This window comes from Leptonotus elevatus, chromosome 14 (assembly GCF_054856555.1).
Source record: "Leptonotus elevatus isolate MCC_2025b chromosome 14, RoL_Lele_1.0, whole genome shotgun sequence".
Taxonomy (NCBI): domain Eukaryota; kingdom Metazoa; phylum Chordata; class Actinopteri; order Syngnathiformes; family Syngnathidae; genus Leptonotus; species Leptonotus elevatus.
The window spans coordinates 2,642,761-2,668,621 of record NC_141252.1 but is presented as its reverse complement, the minus strand read 5'-3'; the positions used below and the strand labels follow the sequence as shown (position 1 = coordinate 2,668,621).

The 25,861-nt window shown below is 40.0% G+C and overlaps 1 protein-coding gene across 2 annotated transcripts; it reads right to left on the bottom strand.

Annotated features, from left to right (window-relative positions):
• slc7a14a (solute carrier family 7 member 14a) lies at nt 1-25,861 on the bottom strand. 2 transcript variants are annotated; one of them, XM_086094143.1, is made up of 12 exons: nt 25,339-25,861; nt 22,701-22,798; nt 13,931-14,097; nt 9,486-9,919; nt 8,068-8,304; nt 7,388-7,605; nt 6,532-6,678; nt 5,026-5,234; nt 3,586-3,733; nt 2,121-2,607; nt 1,667-1,903; nt 1-651 (listed from the first exon to the last, which is right to left on the bottom strand). In XM_086094143.1, exons 4-12 carry the CDS (start codon nt 9,790-9,792, stop codon nt 386-388), a joined length of 2,256 nt encoding a protein of 751 aa, XP_085950269.1. In that variant the 5' UTR covers nt 9,793-9,919; nt 13,931-14,097; nt 22,701-22,798; nt 25,339-25,861; the 3' UTR covers nt 1-385. The 2 variants fall into 2 exon arrangements, with proteins under 2 accessions (XP_085950269.1, XP_085950268.1); XM_086094142.1 differs by lacking the exons at nt 22,701-22,798; nt 25,339-25,861 and adding an exon at nt 14,242-15,060.

Here is a 25,861-nt window from a genome sequence, read left to right as displayed (position 1 = left end):
TCAAAAGTTTGCCCATCTCGCGTTTACTTTATTTTGTATTTTTACTCCGACAAGAAAACATGCTGACTTGTCCTCGGTGCCATCGAGCAAAGTAAGCACGGCAATCTGCTGTGATGAATCATGCCCTCTTCGACGCGTTTCTGCCGCAATGTCTGCACTTTGCTATCAGTGTTTAGGAGCATGTCTTTTTTTTTTTTTTCTTCTTTTTTAAGTGGAAACCAAGACCGACCAATAATTGGGTCAAGTGGGACAACGTCGCCCACGGAGTCCACCACACAAACAGCAAACCACCCACACATGCTGGCATGCACGCTTGCGACACTGACCGCCAAAACACGCACCCGGCCCACCACTCCAGCCAGATGTGGGAAAAAAATCCGCCCCTTCAGTAATCCGTGGGGTCCTCCTCCACCAGGGCGGCGCCGGGCTTTCGAACGGGTGTCCCGTCGCTCTCCGGCTGGGCTTGCGGCGCTCGGCTCGTTGGGCCCGACGTGACCTCGGGCGGCGGGTCAAAGTCGTCGTCAAAGCCGCAGAAGCCCTCGTCCACGCCTTGGTCGTAGCGCTGGTAGGTGGAAGCGTGTGCCTCGTTCTCCCGCGCCGTGATCTCCAAGGTGCTATTCCACATGCCGTAGCCAAAGTAGATAAGCACGCCTTGCCGGGGGAGATGAAGAAAAAAAAGGGGGCAATCCTCACATTTATGAAATAACAACTTTTCAGGAAATCCAAGAAATGTCATCTTGCTTCACGGTAAAATTAATAAATAAATAATAATCAAAATGAACCCAAATTGGGTCAAAACCTAACTTTTTGGGTGATTCATCGAACCCAATTATCAGGGTTAAATGAATGACCCAAAAAGATGAATAACCCAAGGTTATTCATTCAACTTAACTTTTGGGCTTAAATGAATAACTGTTGGGTCAGTCCCAGATTGGGTCAAAAAACAACTTTTTGGGTTATTCATATCATCTCAATAGTCGAGGCAAATAAATAACCCCAAATCTTGGGTCAGTCCCGAGAGTGAAGGAAGATGATGTTTCTTTCACTCGAAAAATAGTTGGGTCAAAAAATAGCACAAAAAAGGGATTGACCAATAATTGGGTCAATTTGACCCAACGTTCTGGGTTGCTTTACACAAAACAATCCCAAAAATGTGGTCGCTTTTGCACAAATTAACCCAATTTTAAAAGTACCGATTCAGCCCCTTTTTGAATCAAATTGGGTGTTTTGTTGAACCCCAATTTTGGGGTTCAACTTTTTGGGTTGCTTATTTACCAACTTTTGACATCAAATGAAGTTGGATTGGTCTCTTTTTTGACCCAATTGACATTATTATTATATAGAGTTCTTTCTATCGTACACCATTGCGCACTAACAATGCAACCCCATCCCAAAAATCATGTTCAAGCGCTAATTAAAGACAAAAATTGCTGCAGTATTTTCTCGAGAAATAAAACAATATTGTTTTTCTAACCAGATAAGTGAATAAATAAATAAATAAATAAATAAATGATGGATTAAAAAGGGACCGACCGCCACTTGGGTAAAATAAATAAACCCCAAAAATTGGGCCGAATCAACAATCCACATAGCAACCAATTTTTTCGTGTTATTCATATTATTGAATTATTCGCATGAAATTGAATTGTGATTGCATTTGACTCACCTACGAGACACCATACGGAGAATCGTATCCAGGTGATGGCGGACAGTTTGAGCATGAGGTAGATGTTGACCAGCATGGCGGAGGCCGGCACGAAGGGCACGCAGGGCGCCATGTAGGGCAGCCGCTTGGGGTTCTCCGGCTGCTGCAGGATGACGACCACCAGCAGGGCCAGCACCGCCACCAACAAGATCAGGAGGAGCAGAGCCCACCAGCGACCCTCACCGATGCTGCTCGCACCTGGACAACACATTTTCACCACCGAGGGAAAAAAAAAATGCACAAGTTTGAATTTTCCCACAAAAAAATGTGGAATTTATTCTGGAAATGAGCAGATTGAATTAGATTAGGTTAAATAAGATTTATTAGTCCCACAATGGTTTCAGCATCAAGAGATGACCTTATTCTTGAAAATCTTGTCGCCGTTACAGATTACAATGAGACGTGACCGACTTACCAAATATGATGAAGGAGCAGAAAACGAACATGAAGACGAAGAGCAGCAGCACGCAAACGGTGACGGTCTTCCCCGTCGCGACGGTGGGCCGGTCCATCTTGCCCGGAAGTCCCAATCGGATCCTCAGGGTGTAGTAACGGGGCCCCAGCAGTTTCTTGAACCGGCGCATGGCGCCGCCCTCCGACTCTTCGGCCTCGATGCCGCTGCCCATGTCGACGGTGCCGTAGTTGGGGTGGCCGGCGGCGTAGGCGTTCTTGTCGGGTTTGCCGATCAGCATCTCGTTGTCGCCCAGGGACGGCAGGTTCTTGGCGCCGCACGTGTTGGTGGTCTCCTCGCCGTCGTCGCGGCTCGGCGAGCACGCGTCCCTCTCGCACTCGGCCAGGACGCCTTCCTTCCTCTTGGCCTTCTGCTCCTCGGACAGGAAGTTGACGAAGCCGTGGATGTCGCCCTCGGGCTGGTAACGCAGCAGGAGGACGCACAGACTCACCTGCACGAGGACACAACATGTAATTGATCCCTTTGCTCGTGATGAAATGCACATTTTTGTTATCCGAGAGGAGACTGCGGGCAGCGGGAAACTGGAGAACGGTGGGAAAGTAAAGACTGCAGCATTGAATGCCGCTAAGGAACCTAAGCTAACATTAGCATGTGTGAGCATTTCTGACCAACAGAGGGTCAGAAGTGGTCAAATCAATGTGGCCTTAAACGCATCACTCTTTAGGAAAGATTTTATCCAAGAGGAGTTCGGGAGCAGCGGAAAACTGGAGCACTGCAGCAAAGTGGAGAGGAGACTGTGGAGTTGAATGGCGCTAAGAAGCTATGGAGCCATCCCAGGCTAAGCTAACATTAGCACATGTGTTTATTATTATTTTCAGCATTTCTAACAGAGGCTATGAAATTGCTAAATCCATGCGACCTGAAGTGCATCACTCTTAACAAAAGTTAAATTTTATCCCAGAGGAGTTTGGGTGCAGCGGAAAACTGGAGCACTGCAGCAAAGTGGAGACTGTGGAGTATAATGGCGCTAAGAAGCCAAGGAGCCATCCCAGGCTAAACTAACATCTGTTAATTATCATAATTTTTTACGCATCGCTCAAAACAAAAACACTTCTAAGATCAACTTAATCCAGGAAGAGACTAAGGGCAGCCAGAAAATGGAGCGCTGCAAACAAAAAGAAGGTGAAGTGTAATACAGCTCCGTCAAGCACACAAGCTAAGCTAACGTTAGCACCTGTTTATGTATTTATCATCAACATCAATAGCTACGTAGGATACTTTAAAAATCCATGCAGCATTGAATGCATCAAGGCTCTTCTGTATTTACTTATCCGGAGGTTGAGGACTGAGAGAAAGCAAGTGCAGCTAAGCTAGCACATGAGCTAGCATCAAATTGTAAAACTGAAGTTTGGGTCATTTTGTGCGTTTGTCAGAAGTTGGATGAAGATGTCGTTGATGGCGTCCTGACCAGCGTGTAGGCCAGCAGCGTGCCGATGGACATCATCTCGATGAGATCTCTGAGGCTGACCAGCAGCGACAAGAGGGCAGCCAGGAAGCCCGACACCACGCACGCCACGGCGGGGGTCTCCGTGTACGGAGACACGTGAGCCAAGAACCTGCGGAGAGGGGTGTACAGTGAAATCGCCAACATTTGCAATTCGCTTTTCGCTAAACCAACAACAGTATTTGCTCATTTTAATTTCGGAACCTATTCTATGACCTGTGACCTGTGCTTGTTGAGAAACACCTTCTTTTGTGCTTAAGTCAAATAAATCAAATTGTTGCTTTATTGTACAATTTTGGTGCCAATCAGATATTTTCAAGAGAATTGAGGAGCATCATTTAGAGCCCCCCCAAAAAAGTTTTGCTGCCATTTTGTGGCATCTTGGTGTCAAGAAAGTATGTTTAAGTGAGTTGAGGAGCTTCATTTAGACACAAGTAGTTATTTGCTGCCATTTTGTAACATTTTGGTGCCCAGGAATTATGTTGTAGTGAAAGGAGGAACCGTATTTAGGCTAAAAGTAGTGCTTTGCCACCATTTTTAGCATCTTGGTGCCAAGTAACTATGCTGGAGTGAGTTGAGGATCTTCATTTAGACATAAGTAGGGCTTTGCTGACATCTTGTAGCATCGTGGTTCTGAGGAACTATGTTATAGTAAGGGGAGAAGCTTTATTTGGTCCAAAAGTAGTGCTTTGCCACTATTTTGTAGAATCTTGGTGCCTTGGAACTACGGTGGAGTGAGTTGAGGATCTTCATTTAGATAAAAGTAGCATTGTGGTTCTGAGGAACTATGTTATAGCAAGGGGAGGTGCTTCATTTGGTCCAAAAGTAGTGCTTTGCCGCCATTTTGTAGAATCTTGGTGCCTTAGAGCTACAGTAGAGTTGAGGATCTTCATAAAGACAAAAGTAGGGCTTTGATGCCATCTTGTAGCATTTTGATGCCAATAAACTCTGTTACAGTGAAGGGAGGAACTTGATTTGGGCCAAAAGTAGTGATTAGCCGCCATTTTGTAGAATCTTGGTGCCATGGGCCCTATGCTAAGAGTGAGTTGATGGATCATCATTTAGACAAAAGTAGGGGTTTGATGCCATTTTGTAGCAATTTGTTGCCATGGAACTATGTTACAGTATAGGGAGGAACCGTATTCGGTCCAAAAGTAGTGATTAGCCGCCATTTTGTAGCATCTTGGCTAGGGTTAGGTTTAAGAAGGGGTTGGGAACTAAGGAAGTATGTTTGGAGTGATTTGAGGAGCTTCATTTAGACAAAAGTAGTTCGTTGCTGCCATCTCATACAATCTTGCTGCCAAGGATCTTTGCGGAGTGAGCTGAGGAGCTTCATTTAGACAAGAGGAGGGCTTCGCCGCCAACAGTTCGAGAAGTCCAAAAAGCCGGCGAGCGAGCACTGACTTGAAGAGCAGGCCGTCGCCCGCCATGGCGTAGATGACCCTCGGCATGGGGAAGAGCGAGCCCAGCAGCGAGACGGTGAGGCCGGCGATGGAGCCCACCGCCACGACGTACTTGGCGAACATGCAGCCGTGCGCGGCGAACATCTCCATCAGGGGGGCGTCGGCGTCGATCTGGTCGTAGGGGACCATCAGGGTCAGGATGACCGACACCTGCCGGCAAAAGCAGACCGCGCGCTGACTCGCGCTGCGTTTCCCGAGACCGGGCGCGTATTTGGTGGGAAAATGTACCGCGGATGAAAATGAGGATGATTGCGTCTCAATTTACTCACAAGTGTGGAATGTGGGCCTGTTTTGTTTTGTTTTGTTTTGTTTTGTTGTAGTGGGAGAGCATTCATCGTTCTGCCTGCCACAATACGGTGCTGGCAAAGATAGCTCAACTAATTATATATAAAGTGAACACTACCACAGGAATTACAATTGATGAATATTGTCATATAAATATTATTAGAATTGACTTTTGATTTAACTGGAATTATTTTTTTTTTTTTTATTAAAATGCTTTAACTTTCACTTCAGTTTTAATGCCATTTCTCTTCATTAATTTAATTTATTGTGTATTTGAATCCAAGAACATTTTTAATAATGGAACTCAATTGAATCAATTCAATTATTTGGGAATTTGAGCATATCAAATGTTGAAAATAATAATAATGTATTATCTTAATAATTTTGTATTATACATGTAATTATTATTTACATACTTAAGTTTGAAACATTTTAGTAATAAATAAATGCAGATGGTAATGGGATTATATAAATATAAGATAAAAATATAATAATACATCAGATTTACAATGAAATTATATTTAAATTTCAAACAAAAATGATAAATGTTTAAATAAAAATATAGTAAATGTGTATTAATGTAATCAAAATGTTGCCAAATACAGTATATAATATTTATTTTAATTTTTGTTTTAAACTTTGTGGTAAAAGTATAATCATAGTGATCATAATTGTTTGTCATATTTCAAAAAAAGTCATACATCATAATTAAAAATAATAATAATAATAATAATAATCAAATTTCCCTTCAGGGATGAGAATTGATCTCACACAAAAAAGTCGGTGTATGTTGTGTGGATTTGATTTTATGAAATCATAACTGTGGATAGTATGACAAATACAACTTAGTCATGTTGTTTGCTTGCTATGGTCATTGACTTAAGAAGCAAATATTCTTTAAAAATACATTCTTTTAGAGTTTGCAGTTAGATCAATTGTAAATGTGTTCTTTTTTTTTATACGGTTAATATAAATGAATTATGGTGGGGGGGGGGGGGTCAATGGAGATGGGAGAGCAATTCAAATGTTGTATTCCGCCGCAGCCATGCCCCGGTTGCCACGGCAACCATCACCCAACATGTCAGAATCACAAACTCAGACGCAGACAGTTGTCGTGTGGCGCTTCGGAGGCTGTAGGTGCGCGGTTTCCACGGCAACCTACCGACACGTACGCCGTGAGGCACGTGACCAGCGAGGCGGTGATGGCGTACGGGATGGACGTGTTGGGGCTTTTGGCTTCCTCTCCCGTCGTGGCGATGATGTCGAAGCCGATGAAGGCGTAGAAGCACGTGGCGGCGCCTTGCATCACCTGCGGCGGCGACACACGGCGCACAGAAAAAGCACGTTTGAAATACAAATAAATAAATAAATAAATAAATAAATGTTTATTTATTATTATTTTTTTTTTGATAAAAATAAACAGTAAACCATTTTCAATAAAAAAAAATTATTTATATCTTATAAAATGAAAAGAATAATAATAAAATACTGAACTGTTTATTTTTATTTTATTACTGAATTATTATTTTTTATTTAAAAAAATTATTTACTGTACTGTTTATTTTTATTTCATTACAGAAATATATATTTTATATATATTTTTAAAAACAGTTAAAAAAAATCTGTGATAAAAAAGAAACTAATAAAAATTAATAAATCTGACATAAAATAAAAATAAACAGTACAGTAAAACATTTTTTATTTAAAAATATTTCTGTCATATAAAATATAAAATGAAAATAAACAGTACAGTAAAACATTTAAAACAATTGTAATACAAATAAAAACAAATAAATAATATAAATAAATAAAATGTCAAAATCAATCTATATAACCTGAAAGAAAATTGAGGCGAAAATGAAAATAAAATAACCACTAAATCCATTTTAATAAAATAAAACATTTTGTCTGTGGCTTACTTTTAACCTAGCCTGCATAAATTAAAACCAATATAAAAAAATGTAAATTTTAAATAATCTTGGCTGCATCCGAATCCGTCCTCTTCCGTTGTTACTTACCCCGGACCAGCCGAAAGGCAGGAACCTGCCGTCGTCCCAGTTATCGCCGTTGACGAAGAAGAGCCCGGCCACCATCAAGAAGAGCCACACCAGCAGGTTGATGACGTTCAGCACGTTGTTGAAGCCCACCGAGTTCTTCACCCCGAGCGCCACGATCACCGTCACCAGCAGCGCGATCAGCAGCGCCAGCAGGTCCGGGTACGACTGCTCTCCTTTACCTAAACGCGACACGTTAAAATCAATCCAATAAGTAATTGAACATTGGTTATGTACAATCTTTATTTTTAACTAAATGCTGTGTCAATATCTTTTAAGAGGTTCCTTCGGCGTCTTCATCAGAATCGCTGAGTCATCATCGCAAAAGAAGGTCCTATTAGCGGCCAAACTGATCCACAGTAGATGTTTGCTGCTGATGCAGTGCTTCTGCACAAACAAGAACGCCAGCAAAGGGAGCTGGGCCGAGCTCGGGTGATGCGGCACGCGTGTTGCCAGGCGACGGGGCCCGCCACATGACAGCGCATCCTTCAGTTTTGCCATTAAAAAAACATGCACTGCTTCCCCACTTGACCATCTGGGAAATGGTCGGGCCTGTCTACTAATATCCTGTTTGCATGCTATTTGCGGTCCAATCGCTTTTTGGGTGTGCGTACATTTGGAAAAAACAACAATATTCAACTCACCAAAGCCGCTGAGCGTGCCGATGTGCGCGGTCATGAAGCCGCTGATGCTGTGGTTGGCCAGCGAGTCGGCCATGCTGCTGAGCGCCGAGGCGCCCGCCGCCGTGCCGATCAGGTACTCCAGGATCAGGTTCCAGCCGATGAAGAAGGCCACGCACTCGCCCACCGTCACGTAGCTGTACGTGTAGGCCGAGCCGGTGGTCTTCGGCACGCGCACGCCAAACTCGGCGTAGCACACTCCTGTCACACGAGAGGCGCACGTCGGACAAACGCTCCGCCCCACTAACTAACAAACGTTTGCAAACATGGTTGGTTAAAGAAACGTTTCTTTCATTTCCTCGACCCAACTAAGTTCAAGTTTCATGAATAGAGCCTGTCAATATATCAATAAAAGTTGTGCTTGTTTGTGTTGTATGGCATTTACATGTTAGCATTAAGCTTGCGGACTTTTTTTCAACAAAGTTAAGGAAGTAGCAGTTGTTTGAAAGTAAACTGCAAATTTATTCTAATCCCCATTATCTTGTCTGTGGTATTTGACTTTATATGACATCCATTTCGACAAATTTACAAAAGTAGCAGTTGTTTGAAGGTATATAACTACTGCAAATGTATGCTAATCCCCATTAGCCTTGTCCATGGCTTTTCCCTTTATATGTTAGCATTGAGCTAGCGGACTTTCGTTCAACAAAGTTAAGGAAGTAGCAGTTGTTTGAAAGTATTTAACTACTTCAAATGTATGCTAACCTGTCTATGACTTTTCATTTCATACAATAGCATTAAACGAGCGGACCTTTTTGTTCAACAAAGTTATGAAAGTAGCAATTGTTTGAAGGTATATAACTACTGCAAATTTATGCTAATCCCCATTAGCCCTGTTTATGGCTTTCACTTTATATGTTACGATTAAGATAGCAGACTTTCTTTAGGCAAAAGTTATGTGGTGGTGAAACACTGACCTAAATGTACAATCTAAATTCTAATATTTGTTTCATGGAATTGTACTAATTTATACCCTCATTTTGTAGCATTTCTTTGACTGTACTGCTGCCATTATGTGTATGTAGATGTTGGTGTTGTTGTTTTTTTTCGGGGGGAGGGGGGGGGTCCAATTATATTTCAGCCTCTATGTGTTGCCATGTCAACCTAATCTGCCCATCATCTTCAGAATTAGCAGTGATGGACATGTAATTTTAACGAGATTAGCAAAGGGGCTTTAAAATTAAAATTCGTCCTCACGGGGCCAGCCCTCTCGATGATGTCAGCATTATTCCATCCTCTGATTGGTTGGTCGAGCAGCTAGCAAAATATGCTTAGAATATGGAGTGAGTATCAACAAACGGTAAAATGTTGGTAAGAAATTGTATAGTGTCAATATTAGCGCGTATTAATGAGGCAGTCGGAAAAGAGAGCGACTCTCTTACCGGACAAAATGGAGGCCACGGCGGCAATGATGAAGGACACGATGACGCCGGGGCCGGCCATCTCTTTGGCCACCAGGCCCGACACCACGTACATTCCCGTGCCCACGCAGCTGCCCACGCCGAGCGACACCAGATCCACGGTGGAGAGCACGCGGGCCAGCCGGGTGCCGTGCGGGCCCGTGCCCGACATGGCCGAGTCCAGCATAGACTCCACTGGCTTGGTTCTCAGGACGCGCGACGTAAACGTGTGCCACTTGGCGCCCCATTGGACCCGCCGGGGGTCCAGCTTGCCTGCCAGGCCGCTCATGCCGACAGTGTGAAGTGCAAGGAGAAATCTTTCTTTGATTGGAGATGGAGGGATGTTATTCTGAAGATGGGATCACGGTCTTGTCTTGGTTCACTGGAGTTTTGGTCCCCACATGGTGAGAAATGACCTAAAAAGCAAAACAAGCACATTCATCATTTGAGCCAAACATACAGCTTCAAACCAAAATGGCCGCACTCTAGAAACGATTGGGTCAAAAACAGCACAAAAATTGTTAAAAATGGACTGACCCAACTTTTTGTGTGTGTGTTTTTAAACCCTAAAATTTGGGTGAGGTGTTATAAAAGAGTAACTGGGAAAGTTGGGTCAGTCCCCATTTCACCCATTAGTGTTTATTTTTGACCCATTTGTTTTCAGAGTTTACTTTCGGACATGAGTCCCATTGATTGGTGAAACTGAAAATTTTACAACACTCTAAAAACAGTGGGCTGAAAAATAACTAAAATTGGGACAAAAGGACTGACCCAACGTTTGGGGTTATTTATTTAACCCAAAAATTTGGGTCACATAAATAAACCACAAAACAACACAACCTTTTGGGATGTTTTAGGGGTGACACTAATTGTGTTTTGTGTTGTTTTACACAAAACAATCTGATTAGGGATTTTTTGTAACCCAATTTTTGGGTTGTTACACATTAGATGTATGTACATGTCACATTTGACAACATACACTCTCTTACTCAATGCTGGCTGGCTCAAAAAGAACCCAGTTTTCATCAAAAATTAGACAAAAAGGTTATGTACAAAATAACCCAAAGTTGGGTCAAATTGACCCGAGTAGTGGGTTGGTCCAATTTTGATCCAAAATGAGGTTATTTTTGACTCTGACTTTTGACAGTTTTAAGGTTGTACACGGTGTAAAACAGTCGGGTGAAAAATACAACATTTGGGCTATTCATTCAACCCCAACAGTTGGGTCAAATTACTGTAATAACCCCACCATTTTTTAACAACCCAATTTTTGTGGGTTATTCATTTGACCCAACACTCTAAAAACAGTTGGGTGAAAAGTAACCCAATTATGGATCAAAAATGGACCGATCCACTTCATGGGTTAATTTGTTTTATACAAAATGACCGATTCTTTTTGACCCAAGTAAAGGATCTGACTTATATATATTTATAGAATATTTATGAGTTGTTTTACGCTAAAAGACAAATTTCTTGACTCAAAGTTGGATCGAATAAACCAAAGTAGAGGATCGGTCCATTTTTGACCCATAGTTGGGTTATTTTTGACCCAACTGTTTTTTAGAGTGAACTTTTCAAATTTTGTACAAAACAACATGAGCTGAGCTGATTTTTTATTTTATTTTTTCAACTCTCAATGGTGTGCACCTGGCGCTTGCTGTAAAAAAAAAAGAAAAAGAAAAAAAGAGAGAGAGCGAGAGAGAGAGAGAGAGAGAGAAGAGAGTCATTAAGCATCAAATTGCAAGTGTGGTCTGGTCTCTTGACTTCACATCAACCTGCACTCTGGAGGTTTCGTGAGCAAACACTCAGCGACGAGCCGCACGCCCACGTCGCCACTCGGCTGTAATATCAACCACTCCGCTTGTGATTGCTGCCGTTTTGAGCAAACCAATTTGTTTGTCTACCGCCAAATGTTTTGGCGGCGGGGAGGTAGACTTGGGAATTTCCAGGAAATAGCCTGGGCCCTGTGTGCGTGCGTGCGTGCGTACGTGCGTGCGTGTTTGAAGAGTCCTACGTGGGCCAAACAAGGCGAGACAAAGCGCGGCAGGCGAGTGGCAGGTGTTCCATGTGCCTCCCGCTTTGCCAACAGTGAAGATGAAGGAGGGAGGGAGGGGCTGAGGGAGGGGGCGACTATTATCTCCGAGAGGCAAACAAAGTGTCATTTACAAGCAAGCGATAACAACGCGCACACTCCCCATAAGGGCATTTTCGAAAACATGAGGCCAATATGCGAACGGACAGACACTTGTTGTTTGAACGTGTATGTGAATGGACAAATATTCACATTGTGTTGATTCAAATGCATGGGGGGGGCTAGCTATCCGTGTGTGCGTGCGCGTGTGTGAAGTGGGTGGCAGAGAGAGAGAGAGAGAGAGAGAGAGAGAGAGAGAGAGAGAGAGAGAGAGAGAGACTTGAATTTGAGCAAAGGCTGGTTTGTAACGCGAATTGCAAACTCCAACCATGTCTTGAAACCCTCATTCGAACCACTAATCTTGGGTTTCTCACCCTCATTTGAAATCTTGATCCAAACGTTGGGAAAGTATGTATTGCTGTTTTGGTTAGCAACAGAGATCCAAATGGGCTCATCAGCTGTTAACTCTTTCATGGCCATGTTCATGAAATGAAATCATGACAACTTGATGTGCTTCTTTTTTTTCTTTTTCTTTTTCACGGTGGGAAAAGGCAGACATTGATGAGTTGTCGACACACTAATTGGGGCGTGGCATCTGGTACGGGAGGGGCCACAAATGTGTACTGCAACGTTAGCAAGCTAGGCTACGTATACACCAGCAAGTGCACTCTGATGTGAGGATGTCTTCAGGGGCTGTGTGTGTGTGTGTGTGTGTGTGTGTGTGTGTGTGTGTGTGTGTGTGTGTGTGTGTGTGTGTGTGTGTGTGTGTGTGTGTGTGTGTGTGTGTGTGCGCGCGCACAATCTGCTGTTTCTAAATTTGTCTGTTACGTAATCCTCGGCTTCCACTTGCTCACGTTTTGTCTTTGACTTCCTCATCATCAAATGTGACGTCTGACTGACTCACTCTGATCCATAATAATAAGAACCATAATAATAATTATTATCATTATTGCATAAAATATTACATATATATAATATAATATAATAATTATAATAAAACCCTCATTTTAAACCCCGCCCTTAACTTTCCATATACTCATTTGAAACCTTGATCAAATTGGTGTCCTTAACTGGGAAGCCTAATACAAGCATAAAAGCTTAATTGATAACCCTAAAATTGGCTACACGCTAATTAGAGATCCCACCCCCGTCTTTGAACCCTAATTTGAAGTGCTTACTTTGTCTTCGAATCCTAAAAAGAAACCCTGCCCCTTGCTTCAAAAGCATTCTCAAAACCCTCATTTGAACCCCTGCCCTTGGCTACTTTGCTTCAAACCCTAATTACGGACCGTAATCCACAAGTTTGAAACCCTCATTTGAAACCAATAGTGTGACTATGAAACCATAATCTGAATCATAAGCACTTGTTTGAAGCCCTACCTCTGGCTTCCAACATTTTTTTTTATGCTTACTCTGTCTTTAAATTTAAATGTGAACCCTTAATCCAAAAGTTTGAATCAATCCCTAAATTGAAACCATCATCCAAATTTGAGACCTTAACTGGAAATCCCAACAGCGGCTTCAAACCCCAATTTCAAAACTTGATCCAAAAATTTCAAACCTTTTAAAACCAGCTCTTCACCCTGTCTTGAAACCCTAATTTGAAACCCCACCCCTGGCGTCCAAATCTCATTTCACTTGGGTTCAAATTCTAATCCGGAACTTCATTCCAAACGTTTCAAACCTTAATTTGCAACTTGACTAGAAATGTAACACTTAATATATCTTAACCCTGGCTTGAAACCCAAAACCTTAACATTAAAACCTTAACATTTCACCCATAGCTTCAACCCTGAATTACAGAAACAACCAAATCAGGTTTAAATTATCTCAGCACAATAATACAATCTTGAAACCATCATGAAGGTCATTTAACCAATTCGTATAGAAACAGTCATTCATTCAATACGACTGCACGTGGGAATGCTGACGGAAAGTCCACTTTTCGAACCGAGAATCGCAGTACTGCGAGTCAGACGTGCTAAACGCTAGGCTAACTAATATTCAATTTAGCACCTGTGGCGAGAGAGAGAGCGAGAGAGAGAGCGAGAGCGAGAGAGAGAGCGAGAGCAAGAGAGAGAGAGCGAGAGAGAGAGCAAGAGCAAGAGCAAGAGAGAGAGAGAGCGAGAGAGAGCGAGAGAGAGAGAGAGAGAGAGAGAGAGAGAGAGAGAGAGAGGCCATGTCAAGAGGGATTAGCCCACTTGTGAAGGGTGACACATGATGTCACGTGGTCAACAATTGCCGGCTGGACGGGATGGAGAAAAAAAAAATGTATAGCGTCATCGATTCAACTCACCCGCGTGCAAAAAGGTTCCACCCAGTCTTCGCGCACTCCCGCGCCGCCTCTCTGCGCCGACTGTCCGGTCAAGGTGAGGCGCGCGTACCCGGCTGCTGCTGGTGACGGTGGCGGCGGCGGCGGTGGTGGGGAGGACGACAACAACACGCCCGTTGCAGCAGCATCACCTTTTAGCCGATGCCCGACGTGTTGTGCGCGCGCCGGGCGGAAAGCACAACAATGGAGGGAGGGTTAAAGGTACAGAAAAAGTGAAGGGAAGATGGTGGGAGAGGAAGAGGAGGAGGAAAAAGAAGGGAACGCGGGGGACTCACTGCGGCACGGCTGGATGAAACGATGCCCGCATCAGCAGCAGCATCTCCGGGCCGGAGGAAGAGGAGGGGGAGGAAGAGCAAGAGGAGGAGGAGGAGGAGGAGGAGGAGGAGGAGTGCACGGGAGGGAGGGGACGATGATGCAAAAAGCTTTAAATCATTCACGAACCTGCGCGCGTTTTTTTTCCCTTCTTCTTCCTGATCCAATCCGCTGCAGCGGATATTGAGGCGATTTGCGGTCTTGTGACTGCTCGTAAACGCATTTACGTGCGCCGACGGGCTTTGCTTCGGCGGCCGATTGTTTGCCGGCGAGCAGATCGACGGCAAGGATGACTTGGACGGGCGGCGAGAAACTTGGCGCAAGGGAGGGGCGCGGGCGAAAGCGAGAAACCGAACGATTGCGGTGCGGGTCTGGAGCGAAGCGTGCCACATTCTCCTTATGGGAAAGACACTTTTTCTTTTTAAGGCGTCCACTGGATCGAAGAAAAACATCGAAATACAAATAATAATGTGATAAAACCTGTAAATCCTTGTACCCTCATTTTGAACCAAAAAGCAACCAATTGGCCCATTTAATCAAATCAAATAAATAAAAATCAAATATAGGCTACGCAATTATTATTATGTTTAATATAGCTTCCCTGATTCTAAATCAATATTACAAATATAGGCAATTTCATAAACTTACATGTAAAATGTTTGAAACCGTTTTACTAATTGTTGTTGTTTTTTATTGTAAATTTGATTTAAATTGAGAAAACATTTTAATAAAATACATTGTTTGATTCAGACATAAAAATATTTCTCAATTTTTAAATATTTTATTACTGACATAAACATTTAATCCCAAAGATACATTGACAACATAAAAACATAAATAATGCATTTTTGATGGAACAGCTATTAATTAATGGCAAAAAAAAACATTTATTACAGGACTGAAATGAACAGCAGTACTGATATTTCAAATTTAGTAATTTTTCTATGTCACTGTGTTTTTATATGTGTAAATGTATCCCACGCTAGAAAAAGTCCCGTTTTCAGAAAGTTTTTGATTTTAGTTTTAGCCAATCCGAGTAAAGGCAAGGCAGGCGTCTTTATGCAATCGTAGTAAAAACATGCAGTCGCTCCGACCCTTTCACAAAATCATACTTTTCGACATCCATTTTGCTATTTGGTCTTGTTTGAATACAAAATGTCTGCCTCATCCTGGCATTTCAGTTCGCAGATCCCTCTGGTGTATTGCAGCAACATAATGCGACTCTTTCTAGTTGAAGAGAGATTGAGTTTACACGGAACTGTAGCAAAAAAAACAACAACCTGCAGAGTGGATGCTAAAGGTCAAATACAGGAGGGGGAGGGGGGGGGGCAATGACATTTTGATTTGGGGGAGGGGGATGTGCCCGATTGATGTTTAATGTCATCAAGGAGTGAGAAGACATTCATTGCCAAAGGCCTTCAAAGTCGTTTTCTCGTCAAATATTCATCACATGAGTCGTGTGCTACATGTTGATCTTGGCCATTCGTAGTGAATGCTGCTAAATAATAACATTAAACAAATAAATGTTTGTTTTTCCCAAGTAGTACATTCATGTTTACATTTGTATTTTGTGAAAAAATAGCACAAAACTTAAAAATAAGGAAAAGGCCATTTAAAAACTTAAAAACAAATCAATAGATTGCTATAAATATTCTATTTTTATTTTATACGAAATGCTACCAAGATTGCATCACAATAAACTTACCAATAATTTTTTTTTTTTTATCTCATCATTGACAACGCTACTTTCAAAACATGCTAATTAGCATGTAGCATGCTAGCAGTGCAAACGAGCATCCGTGCGTGCGCGCTCTGACGCTATCACAAACACGGCGTACCAAATGCCGCGTGACACTTCCAGCGAGCCCTCGGCGGAGGGACAGCTGTGCGACCTGAGTGCCACTACCCATAATGCATTGCTGTCTGATGCTGTCACCGGCCCACGGGGCATTGCTGACCCTTCGCAGGGGGAATAACGCGCACACACAAAATAGGAAGAGGAAGGCTGAATAAAGTCTTAATCGCTGAAATTCGATGAATTGAATCGTATTTCCACAATGACTAAATGTTACTGGGGCCTTTTTGACAATGGCTTAGCATGTGTCTTGGCTCGTCTATAGACTAAAGAGAAAAAAATTAATGAATCGTCTGAATCGTCAAATAGGGGTGTCAAGTCATTAAAATGTTTCATCCTAATTAATCGCATGATTTCAATAGTTAACTCGTGAATTAATCACACATTTGATATCTGCTAATTTTACAATGAACTGTACAATTTTAAAAAATCTTAGTTTTCATACTCTTGTTAACATAAAAGTGGAAAAAATGTTAAACTAATAGAAATATGGCCGCATCTTTTAGTCATTGATACAGTAATTTCATAATAATTCATAAAATTGAGTTAAAATTCAAAAGATGTAGTGTACTGTAAGTATGATATTGATTTATGTTGGTCATTTTTCTACCACCAGATGGCATAATTACATTTGTAAGACGTTGGTGACAGCTCAGTGCATTTTTCATTTCATTTTAAGAGCTATCTCGTCTTTAAAATGAAGTAACATTTTTAAAATGGTCAAATACAACATGACCGCTAACCACTAATTCACTATGCGCTACAGGAAGAGATGCACGCCTACGCACACGCTGACATTATTACCTTTGTTTTGTTTGTGTGCTTTCGAGCCCCAGGCACCGATAATGACGGCCTCAGTCAAATGAACACCTGCACAACATTATGGGATGGCGCCCGGCAACCATGGCGACACACACACACACACACACACACAAATGACACAATGACCAATGGGAACATGAGATTTGTTTGGATTAGCTCCAGATGGCTGAGATTTGAAATGATTTTTCCAATGATGGGACTAAAAATGAGTTTGGCTCAAGTAATTTCGTTTCAACTCCAAAGTTTAATCTTTCCATTTGTGTGCTACATTGCAATACATTTGAATGAGATATGTGAAGATGGCTTCGTAAACATACGATCAAGATAAAGCGCACTCCTTTGAACGTATTATCAAATTGAATTTTATTTTTCATTTATTGGACTGTGTGACGTGTTTTCCAGCAAAAGTACATTTAGTAGCCCATTCGGTCATATGATGGCTAATGTCAATATGAACTGCAAATGTGGATTTTTGGTGCAAGTCTGAGAACTAATTACATTATTATTGTCTTATGTTTGGTATTTAAAAAAAAAAACAGCAGTTTGAGTGCAGCGCCTTTTTTAACACATTCATTGCCATTGACGGCTATTGACGTCAAAAATTCAGTTTAACTATTTGTATTAGTTTAACATTTTTTTCCACTTTTGTTAACAAGAGTGTGAAAACCTAGAATTGTTTTTATTGTACATTTAGAACAGATATAACATTTGTGAACTAGTGAAGTTATGCGATTAATTACAATTTTTTTTTAAATCGCCTATCGGTTTTTTAAAAAGGCGATTAAAAAATTCAATTGTAATTAATCACATGACTTCAATGATTAACTCACGATTAATCACAAATTTCATATGTCAAATGTGCAATAAAAAATTCATACTCTTATCAACAAAAGTGGAAAAAGTGGAAAATTATTAGAAATATTTCAAATGAATTTTTGACGTCTATAGCCGTCAATGGCAGTGAATGAGTTAAGTGGAAGCAATTAAGGCTCAGCCATAATAGATGAGGCTGACATCTCCAGTGCATGAGAACAAGTGGGAACACACGGCACAGGTATCACTATAGAGATGGACGATGGAGGCCTGCTTTAGTCAACACTGTTGCCGTCCTCTAAACTGGCAATAACCAGATTGATATTGTGATTCGCTCAAGGGAGTTCTCCACAATATCCATCCGGGACGTCTCCACGGTGATTTGCTCAGGAGAGGCGGGACATTCTGAGCTGATTGGACGATGCGGCATCTTGCACACGTTTGTTTTGACCGATCACGGCCACGGATGAAATTGTCGTCTTCGTTCACGTCAAAGGGGGTAAAAAAAAAAGCACGATGTCACTCTGTGATTGGTCCGAACCGGATCGGTCACAAGTATTGCGAGAATTCATCTTGCAAGGCTAATCCACCTTCACTTTTGCTTATTTTTAACACATTATCATATTTATTGCATTAATGTTTTTTTCACTCCTTTTCTCTCCTAAAGTTGGTGAATTTAAGTAAGAGCGTCCAAAAAAAAAAAAAAAAAAAAAAGAGCAATGATGATGACATTTCCGAATGAACAATACTGAGCTCTTAAAGAAGAAGAAAAAAAAAAAAAAAAAAAGTAAGAGCGTCCATAGTTCATTTGTTTTTTTAAATAATAACATACGAAAACATATTGATAAACAATTTCACATATGTGGTAATATTTTTTTATTTTATATAAGATTTTACATATATGGTACATTTATCATTGTTGTGTTTACATGTATTTTATGAAATAGTTTATGTATAAAATAATAATAATAATAGGGAAAAATAATTTACATATACATTTACTATTTTTTTGTATTTTTTTAAATATTATTATAAATAAAATTCAAAATTGCTTTATACATAAAATGCAGGTATATTTGACATTATTTGACCAAACAATTTATTTACTTTTATAAATAATGAAACACAAAATGTAAAAAATGTGTATGGCAATAACTTATTAATAAAAATCCAATTATGTGTCATTAAATTAAGATAAATATCCCATTAACATAATCTATTATCAAAACAATTATAATTAAACAAATATTTTATATGCACATTTGATTTATTTTTTTTTCACAATATTTTATTAACCTGAAAAATCTATTGTTGCTTGTCGCCCCCAAAATTTCCCAGCCTTGACTTTTAAGACTGATGGGGTCAAAATAAAACCCAATTTTGGTCAAGAATTTGCCCGACCTGCTACTTGGGTCAATTTGACCCTCTGACTTTCTGTACAAAAACAAAAAAAACAAAAAAAACAACAACAAAAAAAATGTTTTGATACACAAAGCAATCCAAAATGAAGGTTGTCTTGACAACTCAAAATTGGATCAAAATGACCCAAGTAGTGGGTTGGTCCATTTTTGTATTTTACATGATTTTGTATTTTTTGGACCCGTCACTTTTCAGGGTATTGTTTGAATGTGGGACAGTGTCAAGTGACTAACGACCGCGCTCTCAGCTCCTCACGACAGAACGGCGAGGAGCTGTTTACCCGTCCAGGAAATGCACCCGAAGGTCGGACGTGACTCATCACACACCCCCACACACCTCCGGCGTGTGGGGGGGGGGGGGGGGGGGGGGGGGGGGGCGGGGGGGTCAGTTAGTGGTCAGCGTGATTCATTGAGATTAAAAGCTCCTGAAGGAGCAATATTTTCGTCACTTCCTCCACTTTTTAAAAAATTTTTTTAGGATGAGAACAGAAGAGCTGTTGCTCAATTGTCCATTTCAAGCCTTTGGAATCTTAATGCTAACAACTCATAATGGAAAATGCTAATGAGTAGCCTCAAAATTTAAAATAATGTATTTTTTCACATTTTAAATATGTTGTGTGTGTATATTTTTGGGAGGGGGGGGGGTGAATGGAATCCATTTTGGAGTCAGACTGAAAGCACAAAATGTGGAAGAAATGAAATGATGTGAATACATTTTGGATGCACTGTATTCGCAACACTTCATTTTCTCCACAACCGTTAATTTCGCTTGAATGAAAACATTGATCACATTTTCATGACTTGGTTTTGTATGTAAAATATTCAGAGAGAAAAAAAATGGTCCATTTGGCAGAAAGGATGTTGACATAACGAAATGTGGAAGAAGTGAAGTGATGTGAATACATTTGGAATGCTCTGTATTCACAACAAATCATTTTCATCACATTTTTTAATGCATTTGCAAACATTTTGATGGGGTAAAAAAAAAATTATCCTTTTGGCTGTAAGAACAAAATGCGGAAGAAATGAAGTGAGGTGAATACTTTTTGGATGCACTGTATTCACAACAAATCATTTTCTCCACAAATTAAACTTTTTTTTTTACACATTTGCAAACATTGAATGATAATCTTTATAACATTTCCATAATATGGTGTTGTATGCATAATTTAGGGAGAAAAAATTATCTATAATCCACGTATGAGTAAGGCTGTATTCACAATACTTCATTTTCTCCATAATTATGTTTTGTAAATTTCCCATTAATTTGCACACCCCAAAAACTTTTAGCACATGTCCATAATGTGGCATTGCGGGTATAATTTGGGAGATAAAACATGGAAGAAGTGAAATTATGTAAATACTGCACTGTATTCTCAACACTTCATTTTCACCATGTTTGGCAAAAAAATTCTTTTTTTTACAAATTTGCAAAAACTAAATGTAAATTCTATCACATTGGTGGTGTTATGTGCATAATTTGCATACATTATTTAATCCACTTTGGAAGCTGTAGCAACAAAATGTGGAAGAAGTGATGTCAATACATTTCAGAAGCACTGTATTCTCCAACGCTTCATTGTACTGCCCCCAGGTGGCCAAGGTAGGTGCAACAGAGGGAGCAGCACAATGTCGAATGAAATGAAGCAAAAAAAAAAAAAGACAAAAATCTTAAAAGTCTATTTTCATGGCTCACGAATGAATCACGACAAAATGCACTTGTAAAAATGTTTAGTGACTTTTGTCATCATGACATTTGGTTTAAACAGGCAAACAATGGCGTCCAAAGACAGGATGGGCAAATGGACATTTGTCAAAGGTGCCAATTAGGGTTGTCAGAGACTGGGAACAGAAACCACCAAGGTCAGAAGAATGGACCCGGTGGGGGTCAAAGGTCTTATTTGAAACAGACGATTTGTGAATAAAAGATCATGATAAAAGAAAACACATGTAAAAAGTAAAAAAGTTGAAGCACAATGCGCTACAATTGTCCTCCAATCCATTAGGGGGCAGCAACCACCAGAGTGTTGGTACATACAAAGCTCTTTAGTCAGTAAGGAAGAAATGCTAACTTCCTTAGCATCACACAACTGTTGTGTTATTAGTTTTGGTGAGATTATCTTGGTATCGAATAGCATTCATGTTATTATTGAATACTTCTTGCCTGCTCAAGAAGTTAGCATATCGAGTATTTTTTGTGTTATTGAGTTGATTTTGCATTATTGTTGCGTAGATTTGCTTTGTTTCATTGACCAATGCTAAATAGTGTAATTGAGTTGTATTTGAGTTTGTATCACTTTTTTTGTGGTTTTATTGAGTACTTTTGTGTTATCAAGTAGTTTGTGTTGAGTATTTTTTTTTTGTTCCTTGATTGAAGAGGTTTTTGTAAAACAAGCCCCCCTTCGTCTTATGCTAGGCTTGTTTTCATACTTTTTAGTAGCTAAAGGGACATTCTTAACATCTGCAAAAAAAAAACAAGGCAAGTGCAGGATTACCTTGCTGCTGAGTGCACATCCAGTTGTGTTTTTACAAATCTAATAAAGGGCGGTAGTCCAAGCAACCGATTGGATTACAGGCCAGGAAGTGATTAACATCCCAACATGAGCTCGAGTGACAGGAGCCGATAGGAAGGGTCTGATTGGTCGCCGGCGCGTCATGCAGGCCAAGATCAAATCAGTGGATTCAAACTGGAGCCAGATGAGGCGGATCGCCTTACGCCGATGAACATTTGCAGTTGACACAATCTATTGTGTCTTTTTTTGTTGTTGCAAAATGTAAAAAAGTACCTTCTAGTTCTACTGTAATTGTTAAATGCCGGGTTGATATTCAAATGGCTAAATACTATTTTGTGGGGGAAGGGGCAGGGTACTTTATTTTTGGGTTATTTACTAAATCTAACTTTATTCTTCATAATTTTTTTCATTTTTTTTTAATTGAGCGGACTGGTGTTTTTTTCTTTCTTTTTTTTTTTTATCCCCGAAGAAACATTGACTTGAAAAGTAATAATTTTGTGCACTTTGTAAATAAGAAAAATATTGCATTGAATTGAGATTTTGTGATGATTTTGGATACTAATTTAGGGAAGGAAAAAGAGTGAACAAATGAAGAATTTGTATTTATTTACTGTATTTCAAAAAAAGTGATGCTTGGGAGAGGGATCAGGGAACAACAGATGGTGAGGATTTTATGAGTTTTTTTATCAAGATGGAGGCGGAGAAATTAGATGTGCTCAAATTGTGGCCTTTGCGCCTCAGTAATTAGTCGGCGGATGTTTGGCGAGTAATAACGCTCATCCGGCGCTATTAATTAAACAATGCGTTTATTACCGTGATTGTTACCTTGTTGGCCAAGTTGAGCGATATGGAGTCCAAATATTGAAAAAGTCTCATATCGCTCAGGGATGGGCCACTTCGCCGATAGAAGGGGGGGGCCACAATTGATATGTGACAAAATGTGCATATGTTTTGTCGTCGTGTCTTTCAAAATGCCCAAATGAACAGGTTGGATTGCTCACCTGGACGTGTAGGACGTGCAGTAACGCGTCTCTGGTGCGCGTCCCCTCAGCATCGTCGCAGGTGCGTCGACGATCACAATCAGGTGGAATCCTTCGACCTACAAAACGTTTTCAGGCCAAAAAGGCCATGTTTGATCAACCGTTAACATTGAACGCATCGTCATCTTAGAGTGGTCAAAAATGTGTTTAACAAATAAATAAATAAATAAAAATAGCATTGACATTTGTGGACTGACCAATAGTATAGATATGTGGAACAAATTATTATTATTTTTTTTTTTGAAAACTTTTTTTTTAACTGTCAATAGCTCTTGTGAGAGAGAAAAAAAACCGCTTCCTATTTTACCTAAAAAGATGGCATTTGACCTAATTAGGTTTCTTGACATCTAGTGGTGAACCCTGTTATTACAACTTCAAACTGCTCACGACAGTACATATTTTTATTTTGAAAAATTAATAGAGGCACATGAACCCACCCATAGCAGAATATTGGCTAATTGTTTGTTCACCTGCCTGCGGCTCCTCCCCCAGATTTATTGATTGATTTATTTTATAACACCGGCGGCCTGTCAAAGAAATAGATGGACTTTCTCCAAACCCGGCAACACCGGTTCACCTCGAGGACAAGATCTCAAGTCACAAAGTCAACGATGTTGTTTACAGTGAAGAAATGCATGGGCACAACATGTGAGAGCAGTTTTCTTGAGGTTCAAATCAGAAGCTCATTTGCATAAATCGATTCTCCGTCCCCCAAATGGTCTCATTTTTGGACATAAGGCGCAACCGTCTCGGAAGGTGCCTAAAACGGGCCGTGAAAAATAAGTGGACGGAGGCGGGGTACTTTTGAGCCTTTGATCTCTGATAAGACGAGGCATTCGGTGGGGGCCGAAGGATGGAGAGCGGGAAAACAGACATCGGGCCAAGATAAGCAAGACCACTGTTGTGTGCTGTGTGTTTGTGCTCCCTGTGCTACACGCAAGACACACAGTAGTGAAAACATGGTTTCAATTTGAATGTTGTTCATACTGGGAGATAAAACACAACTTCCTCAGCACTCACACACTCCAAAGTTCGACCAGCGAGCTGTTCACCAAGTTATGCACTCCTTTGTTAACAGGCTGCTAACTGTATATAGATAAAAAAACATATTTGGAGAGGTTGGAGACAAATGGGCATCTCAGCGTGACATTTGCAAAAGGCCATAAAGGTCAAACTCAAGAAATCGGCAAACGAGAGAGTGTTGTCTCTCTGGGAGTCAGCGTCAGGCTCATGCCCCCCCCCCCCCCCACCCCCCCGAGCGGGCCGAGCCAATCCCCCAACCCCCTCCTGAGCGGACCCTGGCCCACGCTGTTTTCATAGCCGCTCCCTGTCGTCCTGCATCCACAAACACAACGAACACATGAGCTGCGTTACATCCGCCCACATGCATAAAAACGCCACCACCTTAAGAACTTTATATATATATATATTAGGGGCGTCCAAATGAGTGCATACATTTTAAATTAATCCAAATGTTATGATTTATTATGACATTACAATAAATGACTAAAAGATGCAGCCCTATTTCCAATAGTTTAAAAAAAATCTACTATTATGTTAACAAGTAAGGAAACTTGCAGATTTTTTTTTTTTTTACATTTTATTGTACATTTCGAACAGTTATAAAATTTGTGAGGAATGAAGTTAACTATTGAAGTCATGCAATTAATTACAATTTAAAAAAATAATCACTATATATATATATATACATTAGGGGTGTTAGAAAAAAACAGATTCTGCAATATATCGCGATATTACAGCACACAATTGTCGAATCGATTCAATATGCAATCAAAATTTTTAAACACCATTTTTTAAATGGGAATATTCAACAGGAATCACAGGGTTAGGATTTACACATTAAGCATGGAAGAATGTTATATTAATGGAACAATAAGCCTTCATATTTGATTTCAGTGCTGTTCAAACATGAAACAGACTGCAACCTGAACTTTCAGATAAATACATTTTCATACAAAGCTTACAGTGTACATGTACAAGTTTACTGATTAGTATTTTCTAAATGTGAGTTGAAAAAAAAATCGCAATAATCAATTTAAAGATTTGTATCGGGATTGAATCGTGACCTATGAATCGTGATACAAATCGAAAGGTACTGGGCAATTCACACCCCTAATATATATATATATATAAAAATAAATATATATATATAAATAAATATATATATATAAATAAATAAATAAATATATATAAATAAATATATATAAATAAATATAAATATATATATATAAATAAATATATATATATATAAAAATAAATATATATATATATATATATATATATATATATATATATATATATATATATATATATATATATAAATAAATATATATATATATAAAAATAAATATATATATATATAAAAATAAATATATATATATATATATATATATTTATTTATATATATATATATATATATATATATATATATATATATATATATATATATATATATATATATATATATATATATATATATATATATATATATATGTGCACACACACACAGCAATCCTTATTTGTCTTTGAACATCTAAGATGGAAGTACATTATTTTTGGTCGTGCTTGGTCGTCTTACCCAAGTTGGGCCGCTTCTGCTTCATCTCCTCCTGCCTGATCCTGGAACCCGGCGCCCTGCGGCTGGAACATCTACTGAGCTCGTTGAGCTGGAGCCGCGATCCTCATCATCGTTCTTGACTCCCGGAAGCATAAAGCCTGGCTTGCCCCCTTGGTCCACTTGTCTGAAGTGACTTGCTCCACGTGGACCTGGACTGGGATTTCCGTCCTCGTCGTTCATCTTTCCTCCCTGAATGCGGTCCTGTGCCCGCAAGGAACTGTGGGTAACTTCACAAATTCATCTTTGAGCTTTGATCTTTGATCTGGTATCTTTGAGCAGATCTGTGTTGACAATGTGTGTTTGTTTTTTCGCTTTTTTCTTTCAGGTTTTGATCTTTGCGTCTATCATGATTGTCTGTCTGTCCCCGGGCAAACAATTTGATGATTTTGCTCATTACATGAAGGGAAGTTGATTCTGCTAACGCTTGACATGGAATATCTATTGCTAATCTTAAAATGTACCTTAGCTTAGTTAGCACTACTTA